Source organism: Quercus lobata, chromosome 7 (genome assembly GCF_001633185.2).
Source record: "Quercus lobata isolate SW786 chromosome 7, ValleyOak3.0 Primary Assembly, whole genome shotgun sequence".
Taxonomy (NCBI): domain Eukaryota; kingdom Viridiplantae; phylum Streptophyta; class Magnoliopsida; order Fagales; family Fagaceae; genus Quercus; species Quercus lobata.
In genome coordinates this window covers 15,754,983-15,773,088 of record NC_044910.1, presented here as the reverse complement: position 1 = coordinate 15,773,088, position 18,106 = coordinate 15,754,983, and the positions used below count along the sequence as shown (strand labels likewise).

General features: G+C 39.5%; 1 protein-coding gene across 1 annotated transcript; it reads left to right on the top strand.

Moving 5' to 3' along the window:
- The first annotated feature begins 5,657 nt into the window (after positions 1 to 5,657).
- Positions 5,658 to 7,583, top strand: LOC115951668. The gene is made up of 2 exons (XM_031068828.1): positions 5,658 to 6,671; positions 6,840 to 7,583. Exons 1-2 carry the CDS (start codon positions 5,658 to 5,660, stop codon positions 7,581 to 7,583), a joined length of 1,758 nt encoding a protein of 585 aa, XP_030924688.1.
- Positions 7,584 to 18,106: the final 10,523 nt, after the last annotated feature.

Below are 18,106 nucleotides of genomic sequence, written 5' to 3'. Positions count from 1 at the left end.
TAAAATACAATAAGACAATTAGTGTTCTTGCAAAGGTGCTTCTTAATTTCTTTTCTTTTTCCTTAAGAAATAAAAATTTAGTATGACACAACTTTGAAGATTGGTGGTCAAAAGGAAAGATTAAATTTAAACCCAATTCTCATAATTTATGAGTAGCTAATTTCAGCTGTAAACCCTTGATCTTGCTGTTAAATTAACAATTGTTCCGAAAATTTAAATTATTAGAATATAATAAATTTAATTATTTAATCATATACTTCTAACATTTGCATGTAAGTTAAATATTAGTAGTTGCAAACAAGATACGGTGGAATTAATTCATAAATTTACCCTAATATTTAGAAGACATTTTTGGCCCCAATTTTTTTTTTTTTTCGTATTTAGCTTCGGAAAGCGTATTAAAAATAATAATTTAATATCTCATAAAGGAATTTTTAAACTTACACGGTTTAAAGTCAGGTTTTGTAGCTTTGGGGGTCTAAATTTTAATATACATATGAATTTGCTCAAGTTTTGTCGAAAAATATAATACTTTCTAAGAAAGGACTCAACTAATACCAATAAAAACAAAAGATGTTTACAAGTGTCTGATTAGAGATACTGAGAAACATCGTCAATTTGAAATCAATTTCCAGGGATTTTGTATATAGGGAGGGATTGGCATGAACAAGAGTTGAAGCCCTTGCAAGTTGCAACACGTTACATTGAGTCAATACTTTGAGGAAAAAACATACATATCGACATAATGCAGTACGTAGAAAGGTGCGAAGATGGTGGGAAGTTTGTTATAATATCTTACTGGTAATAGAATTCGATTGAAATTACATGGTAAGGTTACTCTCCATTTTGCCAATAACATTTTATTTCTTTAATTTAAGAGTCTAAATATAGTATATTTTACATTATTTAAAATATTAAATAAATATATTTTTAATTTGTAATTATTTAGTCTAAATGATGGAATGGATATATTTAAAAGGAACAAGAGCTTTTTATGATAACCTGTGACTAAAGTTACCAAACTTTAATTTGGCTTCATAACAAACATATTCAAATGAAATTTTCAAAAAGAGTAATGCTAGGCCATAAACAATTTAACAAGCAACTGAACAAGCAAGTCACTAGAGCTGCATAAAATGACAAGAGGGTGAGGGGAAGGAAGAAAGGGAGATAGTTGATTTTATTTTATTTTTTTTAATAAGAATTGTAATGAAATTTTAGTTCTAATATTTGATATGTATTTCATTTATTTTATTTTTTTAAAAGTTGATATTAACCATTCTGCGTTAGCAATTTGTTAATAGTTTGTAAAATTATTTTTGGCTCTAGCATTACTCCTCCATGAATAAGTAATTAAATAAATATAAAATCTCACATCAATGAAATCTCCACTAATGTACTCTGAAGCTTCTCTCCCCACATAACCTTATGAATTTGTATATATATGAATTTGTGCAACAAATATAACCATGGAACCATAAGATTACTACTGTCATCATTTTTTTATGATAACAAGGTATGAAAGAAAATTAATGAATTTTTTTTTCAAGTACCATATATAATAATGCACCGATCATTTTATTTTACTTTTGCTTTTACTCTGGTGAATAAAACGGTATCATTATTTGAATTATATATTACCATGAAAGGCCCATTTTCTTGATCAAAAATCAATTAATTTTTACAAAAACAAAACCTACTAAAATGGTCTATCAATTACGCTACTAATATCAGGTTTGCATATGCTAGAAAAACCTGGGGAGGCCCAGGTGAATGTAGCTATGTAACCAAAGTCTTTACCTTTTATTTATTTATAGAAATTAAGAACGTAATACTGAAATTAATGAAAATTAAGAAAACTAAGATGGAGTACATTGTATTTTTGCCAATTTTTTTTTTTTTTTTCACTAAGTTCAGTTAGAATGGTTTTTTTTTTAATAAGAAAATATAATAAACATAAACATATACTTATGTTTCAAATATTGTTGTTATTTTATATGTTGTTTTTGTTACGGTAATTGTTGTTGTTGTTATTATTATTATTCAAAGAAAAAAATATCATCAAACAATACGTTGAAGAAAAAAAAAATCCACAAATAACCCACTAAGATTACTCTTACATGTTAAAAACTAACAAATCAAATGAAATAAAATTAAAACCAAAATTTGTCATCTTGCCAATTTAGGATGTACAAAGTAAAATTCAACAACATCAGTCACATATGGGCCATTTATTTTGTGAAAAAGTGACATAAAGAGAAAATAAGACCATTGATAGCGATAAACGGAAAATATGAAAGGGTGATGGAAGGTACGTATGGGGAATTCAATACGCTTATATATATTGAATTTTTTAATTAACCGATTCAAATACCTACTCAACAAACAAAATTAAAAGGTGAATTCAATAATGAATGTGTGGCTATCGTTTGAGGTGACTATTGAAAATCTATGCATCCATTGGTTGCACATGGGAAATGAGATACTTTTAAGTAGGTGGCCAATTTTTCAATTTAAAATAAAAAGAATTTTATCTAAAATGTTTAAATTTAAAAGAATTTATTAGTTTTGGGGCATATGCCAATCACCTATTAATTAAGGGGGATATTGCTCAATTTTAAATTCTAGGAAGTAGAGTGAAGTGAAATGAATAATAATTAAGGGGAAAATGTGTAATCAACCCAAGAACTTATTATGTTTATTCTCACCAAGTTTTAGTATGAATGGGCTCTTGAAGAAGAAAAGTTAAATTAGAAAATAGAAACAAGTTTATTTTAATTAAAATTCTTGTTGTTGGTATTTGAATTGTTATTGTAATTTTTATTGTTAGTGGTATTGGTATTGGTATTGGCATTATTATTTATAGCCCCATTAAGAGGATACCACACTTTGTTGTCCACTTTTTGGATGTTTAAAAATAACCTTACTTACTAGTGATGGCTGCATGTGACCACCCTGACTTGCAAAAAAAATGTGTGTGTGTGTAGGTGCAAACTTGTAAAAAAAAATTATATACTAAACTATCCTATTGTGACCAACTTAAAAAAATGTTGAACACATTGGCTTGAGAATCACAATAATTTTTTATCCACAAAATAAGAGAAATGCATCTACATTTACAACATATTTACAATTATATCACCAAAAAAAAATTGGTTTAAGTTGGCCGAATACTAACATCAATTTTGTATCCACCAATAATAGCTCGTCGTATAGAATTTAGTGAAAGTTGGGGCATGTGAAAATGTTGTGGTAATAGCATTTCTCCTAAAATAATTATGTCCCCCTAATATATTATTCTTAACCCCTCAAACAAACAAAAAAAAAAAGTGGCCAAAATAACAATAATAAAAATTAACCTAACTAACAACAAAGTAAACTCAAACAAAAATAAGACTAGACCAAACAAAAATAAGACTAGACCAAACAACAATAAGTGTTAAATATAATACATAGAAGTATTAGGCCAAACACAAGCCCCTTTAATATTAAAATAGAAAAAATATCTGAGCAGCCTTCTTCTGCTTTTCTTTTTACTTTTCTCTTTTTTTCCCCCACATATGTCATGAAAGGAATAACCACATTAAAAATGATTAATAATGTAGTAGAAGATGGGAGTTACATACATGATACATCTAAAGGAATAATTACATTAAAAATTCAATAAACAAAGAAAAAATTTGTTGCACATAAACATAGTGTGTAGATACACACCGTATTTTATAACTAAAATCATGATTTGAAACCACAATTTTCAATTTGAAAATGTGAATTCAAGTCATAGTTTTAGTTATAAAGAAAAGTGTGATATACACACTATGTGCAACCAACACGGTCAAAAAAAGAAATAAAGCTAAGCTTTTCAAACCCTCCACTTTTAATTTGAGTTATTTGCTTTAACCTAAGGGGTGGAGGTACTCCCCTTGGGCATAGAGGAAGACAGAGGACTCTTCTCTATGGACCCTAGAAAAGGAGGAGCAGTATTGTGACTTGTTTTAGGAGGAATATGGGTGCGTGAATTAGGCCCAGATGGAGTGACAGCACCCATGCCTAGCAATCGGCGTAGCAAAGGAGAGACATCAATAGTGTGATGTCTATGCCCAAATAAGGCCTTTTGTCTCATCATTGAACTCGGATTGAGCAAATATGGAAGGTCTTGACCTTGCTGTCTTGCCCCAGTCAACTGGTCCTTGCAATTGTTCATCATGTTTTGGTTTTGGTTTTGGTTCTTTCCATGAGAAATTGTCCTAGCCTCATGTGCCGGTATGATTGTAAGAAAAAGCACCGGCACCACTATGATTATAATAATCACATTTAGAACCTTCATTCTTTTCTGAATGTAGAGACTGCACAAGAAACTGATGAAGAATGTTGTCAGTCTTAAGTTAACATTGTTATTTATAATACACATTGGTTACAGAGAAAGCCTAGGAACTTTTGCCACATTGCCATGGAAATTACTATGAAATAGCACTGGCTTTACATGTCCATATACAATTTGATTGATGATGCATGCCTACATTTTTCTATGAGGTGACTAGGATGCGTAGACCAAGTTTCTTTGTTGAGAAGTCTTAAATGACAAATTTTATGTAGATGTTTAGAGCGTTCGCATTAGCTTATGCAAAAAATTCTATATGTTTTAGTGTAAAAACCTATTTTTTCTACTCTACATACTCATTTTTTAAGACACTCGGCATCAAATTATCTAATTTATACTATATTAATTTCATTAAAATATTAAATTTTTTAAAAATTTTATTTTTATTTTTTCATACATAACAACCACCGTTAATTCTCTTCCTTCATCATTAAGACACATAAAGAAAGAATAAAAAAAAACTAAATGCAAAATGAATATTGCCAATATAAATTTACAAGGTTATTATAGCCACCATTTTTTTTTCCATCACTTTGCATAGTCTGATGTTAGTAAATTTTGGACTTTATGGATTAACATGTGGTATTTTTCTATTTGGCATGATACTTAAAGCTGAATGATGGGTAAGAAATTGTGCAACATTTGGGCCTGACGGATTCGAAATCATGGGCCGACATTAAGCAGGGGCCCAAGGCTTAGCCTCGCTTAAAATGCTTGATACGCACGTTTAAAATCCAAGGGAATCCCAGAAAATTAGGAGGTTCGCACTAGGGCAATTCTAGAAGATCCGCCTTGATGAAGAGACTCACTCTACAAGGAAATATTTGCTCATCACGTTTGGGATTTTAGGAAAAAGAGTCCTACAAGGAAAAGACTTCTAGTCCAAGGAGGAAAGACTGACATTCTTCTACTATAAAAGCTTGAATACTCTCGCAAATCAAGGTACGCAAAAAACACCCTCTCTAGCACTCTAGAGTTGAGAACAATTCTAACTTGATCGTCGGAGGGTATTTGGTCGACACCACACCAGTGCCCACGGCGAGATCACTTTTTTTTTCCTTGCAGGTTGCTAGTTGCGGCGAGCGTGGACTGTGCGGCTCACTGGTGATTTCACGGCCTCATCAATTGGCGCCGTCTGTGGGGAACGCGAGAAAGATTATCGCCTCTCGGACGTAAGAGTTGCATGGTACTCACTCGTTCAATGGCCACCACCAGCAACGCCCAAGGAGACGAACTGCCGAGATCTACCGCACTGGAAAGGCAGGTCTAGACCCTCATGACGGCGGTCAAACGACTCACAAAGCAGAATCATGATTTGGAGGAACAGCTACGTCAAAGGGATGCAGGACCTAACCCTCAGGAACAAAACCAGGAAGGTGACAGTGCCCAACGAAGGGAGCGGGAGAATCTAGAGGACAGCAACATCCCAAGCCAACAGGAGCGGCAAAACGAGAGCCTTCCATCTCTCACGGATCCTGCCCCCCCACCTATCATCGCGGAGATGCAGGCGATGAAGGAGCAGAAGGAGGTCATGATGAACGCCCTCAAGGGGCGGGTATCCTCCGACCTCGACGATTTAGTGAACAGGACCGACTCACCATTCACTGCGTCTGTCAACTCATCCCCCCTGCCACCGAAGTTCCGAATGCCTCAGATCGAAAGTTACGACGGGGTCAAGGACCCCCTCGATCATCTAGAGACCTTCAAGACCCTGATGCACCTACAGGGGGTACCTGACGAGATTATGTGCAGGGCGTTCCCGACCACGCTGAAGGGACCTGCGAGGGTTTGGTTCAGTAGACTGACACCGAACTCCATCAATACTTTCAAGGAGTTGAGCGCCCAGTTCACCTCCCACTTCATTGGCAGACATCGGTACAAGAGGTCCACCGCGTGCTTGATGAGCATCAAGCAGCGAGAAGACGAGACGTTGCGAGCCTACATAACCCATTTCAACAAAGAAGCCCTTTCGATCGACGAAGCGGACGATAAGATACTCGTAGCTGCGTTTACAAGTGGGCTGCGAAAAGGGAAGTTCTTGTTTTCCTTATACAAGAACGACCCGAAGACCATGGCGGATGTTCTCTATAGGGCTACCAAGTATATGAATGCGGAAGATGCATTGTTGGCCCGCGAAGAGAAACCTAAGAAGAGGGAGAGGCAGGAGGATATGCGACAAGATAGGGGGCGAAAGGTCGCTAGAACCGGGGATCAGCGTGATGAAAGGCGCTTCAGACCCTCCACAAGAAGATTCACCAATTTCACCCCATTAACCGCCCCAATCGACCAAGTACTGATGCAAATCAAGGATTAAGGAGCATTGACATTCCCAGGGAAGTTGAAAGGAGATCCCAACAAAAGACCGAGGGACAAGTATTGTCGCTTTCACCGGGACCACGGGCATGACACTGCCAACTGCTATGACCTGAAGCAGTAGATTGAGGCATTGATCAGACAGGGAAAGTTACAAAGGTTCGTCAGCAGGGAAAAGACTGACAAACCGGAAGAACAGACCCCACGACGGGAGAACGAGCGCCCCAGACCACCAATAGGGGACATTCGGCTGATAATAGGGGGTACAGTTGCAGCCGGGTCTTCCAAAAAAGCCCGCAAAACCTACCTTAGGACAGTCCATAGCGTCCAACTCATAGGATCCGTACCGAAGATGCAGCGAATAGGTAACCCCGTCATACACTTTTCAGAGGATGATGCTCGGAGACTTCACCATCCTCATGACGATGCGCTGGTGGTCAGCCTACAGATTGGGGATTATAATATGCACCGGGTACTCGTCGACAACGGCAGCTCAACGGACATCCTGTACTATCCAGCATTCCAACAGATGAGAATTGATAGGGAACAATTGTCCCCAACGAACGCCCCACTCGTAGGGTTTGGGGGCGCAAAGATATTCCCTTTGGGCGCAATAACTCTAACGGTGACAGCAAGTGACTATCCTCAGCAAATCACCAAGGAAGTAACATTTCTCGTAATCGACTGCTCGTTCGCCTACAATGCCATCCTTGGCCGACCAACTCTCAAATCTTGGAAGGTGGTAACTTCAACGTACCACCTAATGATTAAATTCTCGACGGAGTACGGGATAGGAGAGTTGCGGGGAAATCAAGTCACCGCCCGAAAGTGCTATATTGCCATGATAGAAATGGAGGATCAACAGCAGACGATGTGTATCGGGAAATAGAGAGTAACGGCAGAGCCAATTGAAGAGCTAGAAGAAGTAAGACTGGACGACGCACGGCTTGAACGGACAACCAAAATCGGCACGCTAGCCAGTTGGCCGGTGCGACAGACGATCACGACTTTCCTAAGAAGTAACCAAGACGTCTTCGCTTGGAACCATGAAGACATGCCGGGTATTGACCCATCAGTCATGGTCCACAGGTTGAATGTGTCACCCTCTTTTCCTCCAGTCCGACAAAAGAAACGAGCCTTTGCCCAGGAGCGGGATAAGGCCATAGCCGAGGAAGTTCAGAAGTTACTAGGGGCAGGCTTCATCAGAGAAGTATACTATCCCGACTGGCTGGCGAACGTCGTTATGGTGAAGAAGGCAAACGAGAATTGGCGGATGTGTGTAGATTTCACAGACCTCAACAGAGCTTGCCCCAAAGACAGCTACCCGCTCCCACGGATAGATACCCTGGTAGATTCAACTGCAAGACATCAGCTCCTAAGCTTCATGGACGCTTTCTCGGGCTACAACCAAATCCGGATGGACGTATCTGATCAAGAAAAAACCTCCTTCGTCACCAGCTAGGGATTATTCTGCTACAAGGTAATGCCCTTCAGACTCAAGAACGCCGGAGCAACGTACTAGAGGCTAATGAACAAGATGTTTGCACATCAGATAGGGAGGAACGTTCAGGTTTACGTTAACGATATGTTAGTCAAAAGCTTGCGCGAAAAAGATCATCTAGACGACCTCCGAGAAACGTTCGACACACTTCGATCATTCAACATGAAGCTAAATCCGAGCAAGTGTGCGTTCGGGGTCACGGCGGGAAAGTTCCTGGGTTTTATGGTGTCCCAGAGAGGAATAGATGTCAACCCAGAGAAGGTACAGGCCATAATGGAGTTGGAACCCCCGAGGACGGTCAAAGAAGTCCAGAGTTTAAATGGAAAGATTGCGGCCCTAAACAGATTCGTCTCAAGGGCGACGGACAGGTGCTTACCATTCTTCCGAACCCTAAGAAAGTCATTTGAGTGGACGGATGAATGCCAAGCGGCCTTCAACGACTTAAAGGCGTATCTCTCATCTCCACCATTGCTCAGTCCTTCCGTGCAAGGTGAAGAACTCTACCTTTACTTAGCAGTCTCGCATGCCGCAGTGAGCGCAGCTTTAGTAAGGGAGGAGGACGGGATACAAAAACCTGTCTACTTTAACAGCCGTGCACTCCGTGGTGCAGAGGAAAGGTACCCCTAGATGGAGAAGTTGGCTTTCGTACTAGTAATAGCTACGTGGAGACTTAAGCTGTACTTCCAGGCGCACACAATCATTGTCTTAACAAACAAGCCACTAAGGAAAGCTATGAACAGCCCGGAAGCAGCAGGAAGAATGGCCTTGTGGGCAATAGAGCTAAGCGAGTTCGACATTCAATACCGCCCGCGGAAGGCCACGAAAGGACAGGCTGTAGCTGACTTCATCGCCGAATTTACACTCGGGGAGGACCAATTGGCAGAAGTAAAGGAACAGTGGAAAATCTACACAAACGGATCCTCAAACAAACGAGCCGAAGGAGCTGGAGTCGTAATACAAACTCCGCAGGGAGACACGATACGATGCATGATCCGTCTGGATTTTCCAATAACTAACAACGAGGCAGAATATGAGGCCTTGGTGGCAAGACTAGACCTCGCAAAGGCCGCGGGAGTGGAGAACGTAATTTTCCATTGCGATTCGCAAGTAGTAACAAGTTAGATCAATGGCGACTACGAGTGCAAGAACGATAGAATGAAGAAATATTTAGAAGAAGTGAAGTACCGGATCAACAGTATTGGAGTCGAATTCGTTCAAATCCCGAGGGAAGAGAACGGGTGGGTTGACCAACTAGCAAAGTCCGCATCAGCCGAGTTCGTAGTGGTCCCCGAACAGGTATTGTCGTTCGTGCAAACATCCTCATTAATCGATAACGAAACAAACATGCAGGTCGAAGACTCTGAATGTGACTAGACTACGCCATTGATCACCTACCTAAAGGTCGGGGTGTTACCGGACGAGAAAGGTGCCGCCAGAAAATTGAAGGTCCAGGCATCACGGTTCATGCTGATAAAAGACATCTTATATAAAAGAGGTTTTTCTCGACCATACCTGAGGTGTTTGTGCAAAGAAGAGGCGAATTATGTAATGAGAGAGGTGTACGAGGGTATCTGTGGAAACCACTTAAGGGCGCGATCACTAGTACATAAACTGATCCGTGCAGGGTACTACTGGCCTACAATGATGAAGGATGCGCAAGCCTATGTCCAATCTTGTGACAAATGCCAGAGGTTCAGCAATTTCATCAGGCAGCCATCCGAAGAGCTGACACCTATGACGGCACCCTGGCCGTTTGCGCAATGGGGACTTGACATAATGGGCCCCTTTCCTACAGCAGTCAGGCAGTTAAAATTTCTGGTTGTCGGCATAGACTACTTCACCAAGTGGGTCGAGGCGGAAGCTTTAGCCACCATCACGGAGAAAAATATCCGAAGTTTTGTCTGGAGAAACATCATATGCAGCTATGGGATACCCAGGGTACTGGTCTTTGACAACGGCAAACAGTTCGACAACAATGCTTTCAAAGACTTCTGCGTAGAGGGATCAGGAATCATTACTCGTCACCCGCACACCCACAGGCGAACGGGCAGGTAGAGGTCACAAACCGATCCCTACTCAAGATAATCAAGACCCGTCTTGAAGGAGTAAAAGGCATATGGCCAGACGAACTACCTAGTGTCCTATGGGCATACCGGACCACAGCAAGAACACCCACGGGAGAAACACCTTTCCGACTTGCTTATGGGACAGAAGCTGTCATTCCTACAGAAGTGGGGCTCACCAACTACCGGGTGGAGAGCTATGACGAAGATGTAAACAAAGAAGCTATGCGCCTCCAACTTGATCTACTGGACGAAGTCAGAACGACGGCTGAGCAAAGGCTAGCACGCTATCAGAATCTCATGGTGAGACATTACAACAACAAAGTAAGGCATAGGGACTTCAGGGTCGGGGACCTAGTGCTATGGAAAGTAATGGGTGCCGCCAGAGACTCCTCACAAGGAAAACTCGGCCCCAACTGGGAAGGACCCTACAGGATCACGTCATGGCAAAGGAAGGGCACCTACCACCTCGAGACATTGGATGGACGAAAGCTACAGCACCCATGGAACTCAAAGCATCTTCGGAAATACTACCCGTAGAAAGAAGAAGAATATCAGAAAGATTTTCAATTTCCCCTATTTATTTTTCTGTTAACTTTTACTACGTTTTCTCCAACTTTTGATACAATCTTTTTGTGCCTTTTTAAGCCCAAGGGGGCAGGCACTAGGTTTTTTTATTATTATTCATTTATTTAAGTATTCACAGACAACTCAATTTTTCGCATGGATATGGATATGCTACAAGGAACTGTCCGCGAAGTGGACGGATCACCGAAACGGTGAAAATTTTTACAAGTCCATAAAATGGACGGTGCTTTTAAAGATGATATAACCGCCACAAAGTGGACGGATCACCACGACGGTAAAAGAACTGTCCGCGAAGTGGACGGATCACCGAAACTGTGAAAATTTTTACAAGTCCATAAAATGGACGGTGCTTTTAAAGGTGATATAACCGCCACAAAGTGGACGGATCACCACGATGGTAAAAGAACTGTCCGCGAAGTGGACGGATCACCGAAACGGTGAAAATTTTTACAAGTCCATAAAATGGACGGTGCTTTTAAAGGTGATATAACCGCCACAAAGTGGACGGATCACCACGACGGTAAAAGAATTGTCCGCGAAGTGGACGGATCACCGAAACGGTGAAAATTTTCTACAAGTCCATAAAATGGACGATGCTTTTAAAGGTGATATAACCGCCGCAAAGTGGACGGATCACCACGATAATAAAAGAACTATCCGTGAAGCGGACGGATCACCGAAACGGTTAAAATTTTTACAAGTCCATGAAATGGACAGTGCTTTTTAAGGTGATATAACCGCCACAAAGTGGATGGATAACCACGATGATAAAAGAACTGCCCACAAAGTGGACGGACCACCGAAACGGTTAAAATTTTTACAAGTCCATGAAATGGACGGCCATATTAAAGGTAAAACCACCACAAAATGGACGGATAGTATATCCATAAGTCCACCTAATAGACGGGACCAATTAGATAACTACCACAAAGGGGACGGATCCCCATGGTAGATAAAAGCTTCAACAAAGTGGACGAATGCAACCCATTCGCGTGTTCATAGATTGGACGGATGCAAATGCTCAATCAACAACAAAAATATGCATAAACATATTGTCAAAAAAAAAAAAAAAAAAAAAAAAACCATTGTTCAATATGAAGGCTGACATAAAGCAGAAATAAAAGTTCAAAGTGCACATTGACGGATAAGTCTACCGTAAAACTGCTCAAAACATACAAGGAACAAACCGTCCACAAAATACAAAAATTACAAGAGATCAATCAACTTTCTTAGGGTCGGCACCCGGAACCTCCTTCGGCATGGCCGATTCTCCGTCACCCTGAGCTGTTTCATCTCCAAAGAGGTCCTCCGTATTTTCGGAAGCGACGGGAATAGCAAAAATCTAGCCTTGGTCGTCAACTTTGATCATTGACACATCCAGCTCGGGATAGACCTTCTTGATCTGACGAAGCGAGTCGTCAAAGCCTTGCAGAAAAGAGTCCGCTAGCTCTCTCAACAAGGAGTCCGAGTCACGATACTCCTGGACGGCTACTTCTTTAGCATGACGGATCTCTTCCTTCAGTTCTTTGATCTCCTTCTCCTTCTTTTCCAAGGCCGTCGACGCCTCGTCCGTCTTCTGCTCCAACTCTTTCCTTTCTTTCTCAGAGAGCTCCAGCTTCTTCTCCATATTGGACTTCCATTTATGGGGCTGACCAAGCTCTTCCTCCGTCTGTTCCGCCTTTGCACGCACCCGGTCCAAAGTACTCTCACGGTTGAGACATTGGTCCAGTAATCCCTTCATCATGACCAAGGACTACAAACGAAAAGGGAGCCCGTCACGTAATGAATTAAACGAAAAAGAAAAACAAACATAATTGACGGACATAACTTACTTGAGCAACAGCAAAGAGGCCCGTCTCTCCCATAGCCTCCGTCGAGTGATTCCCTAGGTCCTCATAATCCTCCGTCGTGATAATTGACGACAGCTTCTCTAATGCGAACTTGGAGTCGTCACGGAGGAGAGGAGGAGGTCTCTCTTGTTTGGTGTCCTGGGCCTTCATAAAACCCTTCCCCGTCCCATGCTTAGCTGGGGTGACGGTCTTAGCACCCTCAGCCATCAAACCAACCACTGGTTCGAGAGAAACCTTGGGTTGTTTAAACGGACGGTCGGGTTTTGATGTCAGCTTCCTCTTCGAGGATGGAGCCGACCCCTTTGGTACCACCTCGCCGGATTCCTTCTTCTTGACGGCTTGAGATTTAATCAAAGCTCTCCTTTTTGCGTCTTCCATCTCTGCAAATAATGACGGATGGAATTAAACTAAATACAGTTAAATAAATGGCAAAGTAAAATCGTCGGGCTTACGTCTATGAACTCGCTCGTCGTATCTAATGGCTTCTTGAGTGGGCTCAGGACCGTCACAGTACCAATGTATGGTCTTCGGATTCACCAACTTAGCCCAGGTCCTTTCCTCCGGCTTAGTTTTTCTGCAAATCTTTTCATGGAAACTAAATTCCTCAAGGCTAACTTGCGGGCGCCGTCTACCTACAGAGAAAGACGATCAAAATATACATATAAAAATGGACGGGTATGAAAAGTATTACGAAAATAGGACGGGTGCATACACGATTGATTTATCACTCCCCAGGTTATGTCAACAGGCATGTACTCCGTCTCCCCTGGACGGTTCATCCATCTGTCACCCTCTAGGAAGAAGTAACGACTCTTCCAGTCTCTATTTGAGTCTGGGGTCTCAAAGATCACCTTCAACAAGGGGCTTCGACTAGCAAAACTATACATCCCCCTTGATCTATCAATCTCGTCTGGACGGTAACAGTGAAGAAACTCACGGACCGTCAATCTCCTTTCTCCATCCGACATTGCACCATAGAGAATCTCCATTGCTATGAAGACCCTCCAGGCGTTCGGAGATATCTGGGTGACAGACAATCCCAGATAGTGCAAGAGTTCCCTATGAAGTGTAGAGAGCGGGAACCGAAGTCCTACCTTCAATGCCTGCTTGTATACTCCAACACCTTCTACCCCCTCATAGTAACACTTCTCCGACACATAGGGTAGACGGATGGAAATGTTGTCCGGAATTTGGAAGTTGGTTCTAAAAGTGCTGAAATGTCTCTCCCTGATGACGGATGTGAACCTATGCACTGTCCACTCTGGTAACATGATGAACGGCCTTAGTCCATCAGCACCTACAACGGACTCTAGTGCTTGATTCCCGTCGTCATCAGAACCCTCTATTTCAACTATCTCCATATCCTCATTTGTTGAGGATGAAGAGGAGGCAGACGGACTCCTATCTTCACCGGGACTCTCTTGGTCTTTATGATCGGACGGGTATACATCCTCGTATTCCGTCCCGTCACGAACCACTGACTGGTTACTGGACGCACTAGACATTTCCTACAATTGACGATGAAACCTAAGACTGACGGGTTTGAAAGTATTGACGGGGGTAGTAAGCCTAACAAAAATGCAAGGACGGAAATGTAACTTGACTATGATATTAAAATAAGTACTCACCACACTTGGTACAGGATAGTTGACGGTTGGTGTGATCTGCGGATACCAGTCCTCGACGGAGTGCTCTGACAAGGGTGACGACTTCGCTCTGACAAACAATTTCTGGCTGAAAATAGTAGAAATGGAAGAGTGATGCGCTTTATATATATGGGAGATGCACGGAAGACGAAGCGACGCTTCGATCCGATACAACGCCCATTCTGAGATTGACACGTGGCATACCCAATAAATGTTGACAACCTGTCAGCACGCATCAGCAGATTGTACCCTTTCTGGAATCGTCAACTTTATGAATCTTCCGCCGACGGGTTGATCCATCTGGAAACGTCAGCTTCTCAACCGTCATCATTATGAACCTTTAATCGTCATCCCCCAAATTTATCTAACCGTCACCCTAATGCTCCGTCCATTAAAAATAATGACGGACCATAGGGTGAAGGGGGCAATTGATGGGTAAGAAATTGTGCAACATTTGGGCCTGACGGATTCGAAATCATGGGCCGACATTAAGCAGGGGCCCAAGGCTTAGCCTCGCTTAAAATGCTTGATACGCACATTTAAAATCCAAGGGAATCCCAGAAAATCAGGAGGTTCGCACTAGGGCAATTCTAGAAGATCCGCCTTGATGAAGAGACTCACTCTACAAGGAAATATTTGCTCATCACGTTTGGGATTTCAGGAAAAAGAGTCCTACAAGGAAAAGACTTCTAGTCCAAGGAGGAAAGACTGACATTCTTCTACTATAAAAGCTTGAATACTCTCGCAAATCAAGGTACGCAAAAAACACCCTCTCTAGCACTCTAGAGTTGAGAACAATTCTAACTTGATCGTCGGAGGGTATTTGGTCGACACCACACCAGTGCCCACGGAGAGATCACTTTCTTTTTCCTTGCAGGTTGCTAGTTGCGGCGAGCGTGGACTGTGCGGCTCACTGGTGATTTCACGGCCTCATCACTGAATAAGAGTAAAAGAATAAAATGAAAGAAGATTAAAGATTTACTTAACTAATTATAGACTCTTACTTCAATGAATTTTTCACTAATATGGTTATCAGCTTCTCTCCCCAAGTTCTTGCTACTCCTACAGTAATAAAAAATATCTACCCCATTTACTTTATATGTTTCACCAGTTACCAATCAAAATGGGATAGGAGATTTTTATTGGCTTCGTTAGTGTAAACATTGAGGTGTACCATAAATGAATCTATGCCCTATATATATAACCTTGATGCCATGAGATTTAGTACGCTGATTTTTTTTTTTTTTTTTTTTAATTTTTGAAGGATAGTACAGTGTCACTATGCAAACTACATATTACCATAATGCAAAAACCATTTAAAAAAAAAAAAAAATCAATTAAATTTTACCCCCCTCAAAAAAAAAAAAAGCTACTAATATGTTATCATGGTCTATTTATCGATCATCTAACACGCTAGTCAAAACCCTTTCTTTTTTTTCTTCTTATTTATTTATTATTATTTTTTATAGTTTGGCCAGTTCAAAGGCTAATATATTTCAACCTAATGATAGGTTTAAGATTGTGCTTTATTTGAATTAATTTGTTTTGAAGGAAATATTACTTATCTTTGTACCTTGTATTATAAGGCCAAAAATGCAAAAGGCAAAACAAATGCCAGACGCAACACGGTCGTTTACTTCCTCTCTTCTTACCATCCCAATTTTTTTTTTTTTTGGTCTTTTATTACCTTTTTCAATATAAGTTGGAGCTTGGAAGTTGAAAGCCATGTTTCTAATTTTCTTAATCACATAAGCCATTTGATCCTTGGAAGAAATTGCGTTGGAATATTTACGTCCATAAAGGATCTGCATGCGGTTTCAACGAAGATGATAAGACTAATATGCATCTAGCCACCGCTACGGATTTGCCCACTCGCCGTGTCCAGAAAACAATAAAATACAATAAGACAATTAGTGTTCTTGCAAAGGTGCTTCTTAATTTCTTTTCTTTTTCCTTAAGAAATAAAAATTTAGTATGACACAACTTTGAAGATTGGTCAAAATGGTCCAAAAGGAAAGATTAAATTTAAACCCAATTCTCATAATTTATGAGTAGCTAATTTGAGCTGTAAACCCTTGATCTTGCTGTTAAATTAACGATTGTTCCGAAAATTTAAATTATTAGAATATAATAAATTTAATTATTTAATCATATACTTCCAACATTTGCATATAAGTTAAATATTAGTAGTTGCAAACAAGATACGGTGGAATTAATTCATAAATTTACCCTAATATTTAGAAGACATTTTTGGCCCCAATTTTTTTTTTTTTTCGTATTTTGCTTCGGAAAGCGTATTAAAAATAATAATTTAATGTCTTATAAAGGAATTTTTAAACTTACACGGTTTAAAGTCAGGTTTTGTAGCTTTGGGGGTCTAAATTTTAATATACATATGAATTTGCTCAAGTTTTGTCGAAAAATATAATACTTTCTAAGAAAGGACTCAACTAATACCAATAAAAACAAAAGATGTTTACAAGTGTCTGATTAGAGATACTGAGAAACATCGTCAATTTGAAATCAATTTCCAGGGATTTTGTATATAGGGAGGGATTGGCATGAACAAGAGTTGAAGCCCTTGCAAGTTGCAACACGTTACATTGAGTCAATACTTTGAGGAAAAAACATACATATCGACATAATGCAGTACGTAGAAAGGTGCGAAGATGGTGGGAAGTTTGTTATAATATCTTACTGGTAATAGAATTCGATTGAAATTACATGGTAAGGTTACTCTCCATTTTGCCAATAACATTTTATTTCTTTAATTTAAGAGTCTAAATATAGTATATTTTACATTATTTAAAATATTAAATAAATATATTTTTAATTTGTAATTATTTAGTATAAATGATGGAATGGATATATTTAAAAGGGACAAGAGCTTTTTACAATAACCTGTGACTAAAGTTACCAAACTTTGGCTTCATAACAAACATATTCAAATTAAATTTTCAAAAAGAGTAATGCTAGGCCATAAACAATTTAACAAGCAACTGAACAAGCAAGTCACTAGAGCTGCATAAAATGACAAGAGGGTGAGGGAAGGAAGATAGGGAGATAGTTGATTTTATTTTATTTTTTTTAATAAGAATTGTAATGAAATTTTAGTTCTAATATCTGATATGTATTTCATTTATTTTATTTTTTTAAAAGTTCATATTAACCATTCTGCGTCAGCAATTTGTTAAGAGTTTGTAAAATTATTTATGGCTCTAGCATTACTCGTCCATGAATAAGTAATTAAATAAATATAAAATCTCACATCAATGAAATCTCCACTAATGTACTCAGAAGCTTCTCTCCCCACATAACCTTATGAATTTGTATATATATGAATTTGTGCAACAGATATAACCATGGAACCATAAGATTACTACTGTCATCATTTTTTTATGATAACAAGGTATGAAAGAAAATTAATGAATTTTTTTTTCAAGTACCATATATAATAATGCACCGATCATTTTATTTTACTTTTGCTTTTACTCTAGTGAATAAAACGGTATCATTATTTGAATTATATATTACCATGAAAGGCCCATTTTCTTGATCAAAAATCAATTAATTTTTACAAAAACAAAACCTACTAAAATGGTCTATCAATTACGCTACTAATATCAGGTTTGCATATGCTAGAAAAACCTGGGGAGGCCCAGGTGAATGTAGCTATGTAACCAAAGTCTTTACCTTTTATTTATTTATAGAAATTAAGAACATAATGCTGAAATTAATGAAATTTAAGAAAACTAAGATAGAGT

Excerpts from the sequence above, each read along its gene's own strand:
- LOC115951668 (XM_031068828.1), top strand. The coding sequence starts at position 5,658 with ATGACGGCGGTCAAACGACTCACAAAGCAGAATCATGATTTGGAGGAA. Across the intron at positions 6,672-6,839 it reads TAACCGCCCCAATCGACCAA|GGAAAGTTACAAAGGTTCGT; the intron begins GTACTGATGCAA and ends TTGATCAGACAG.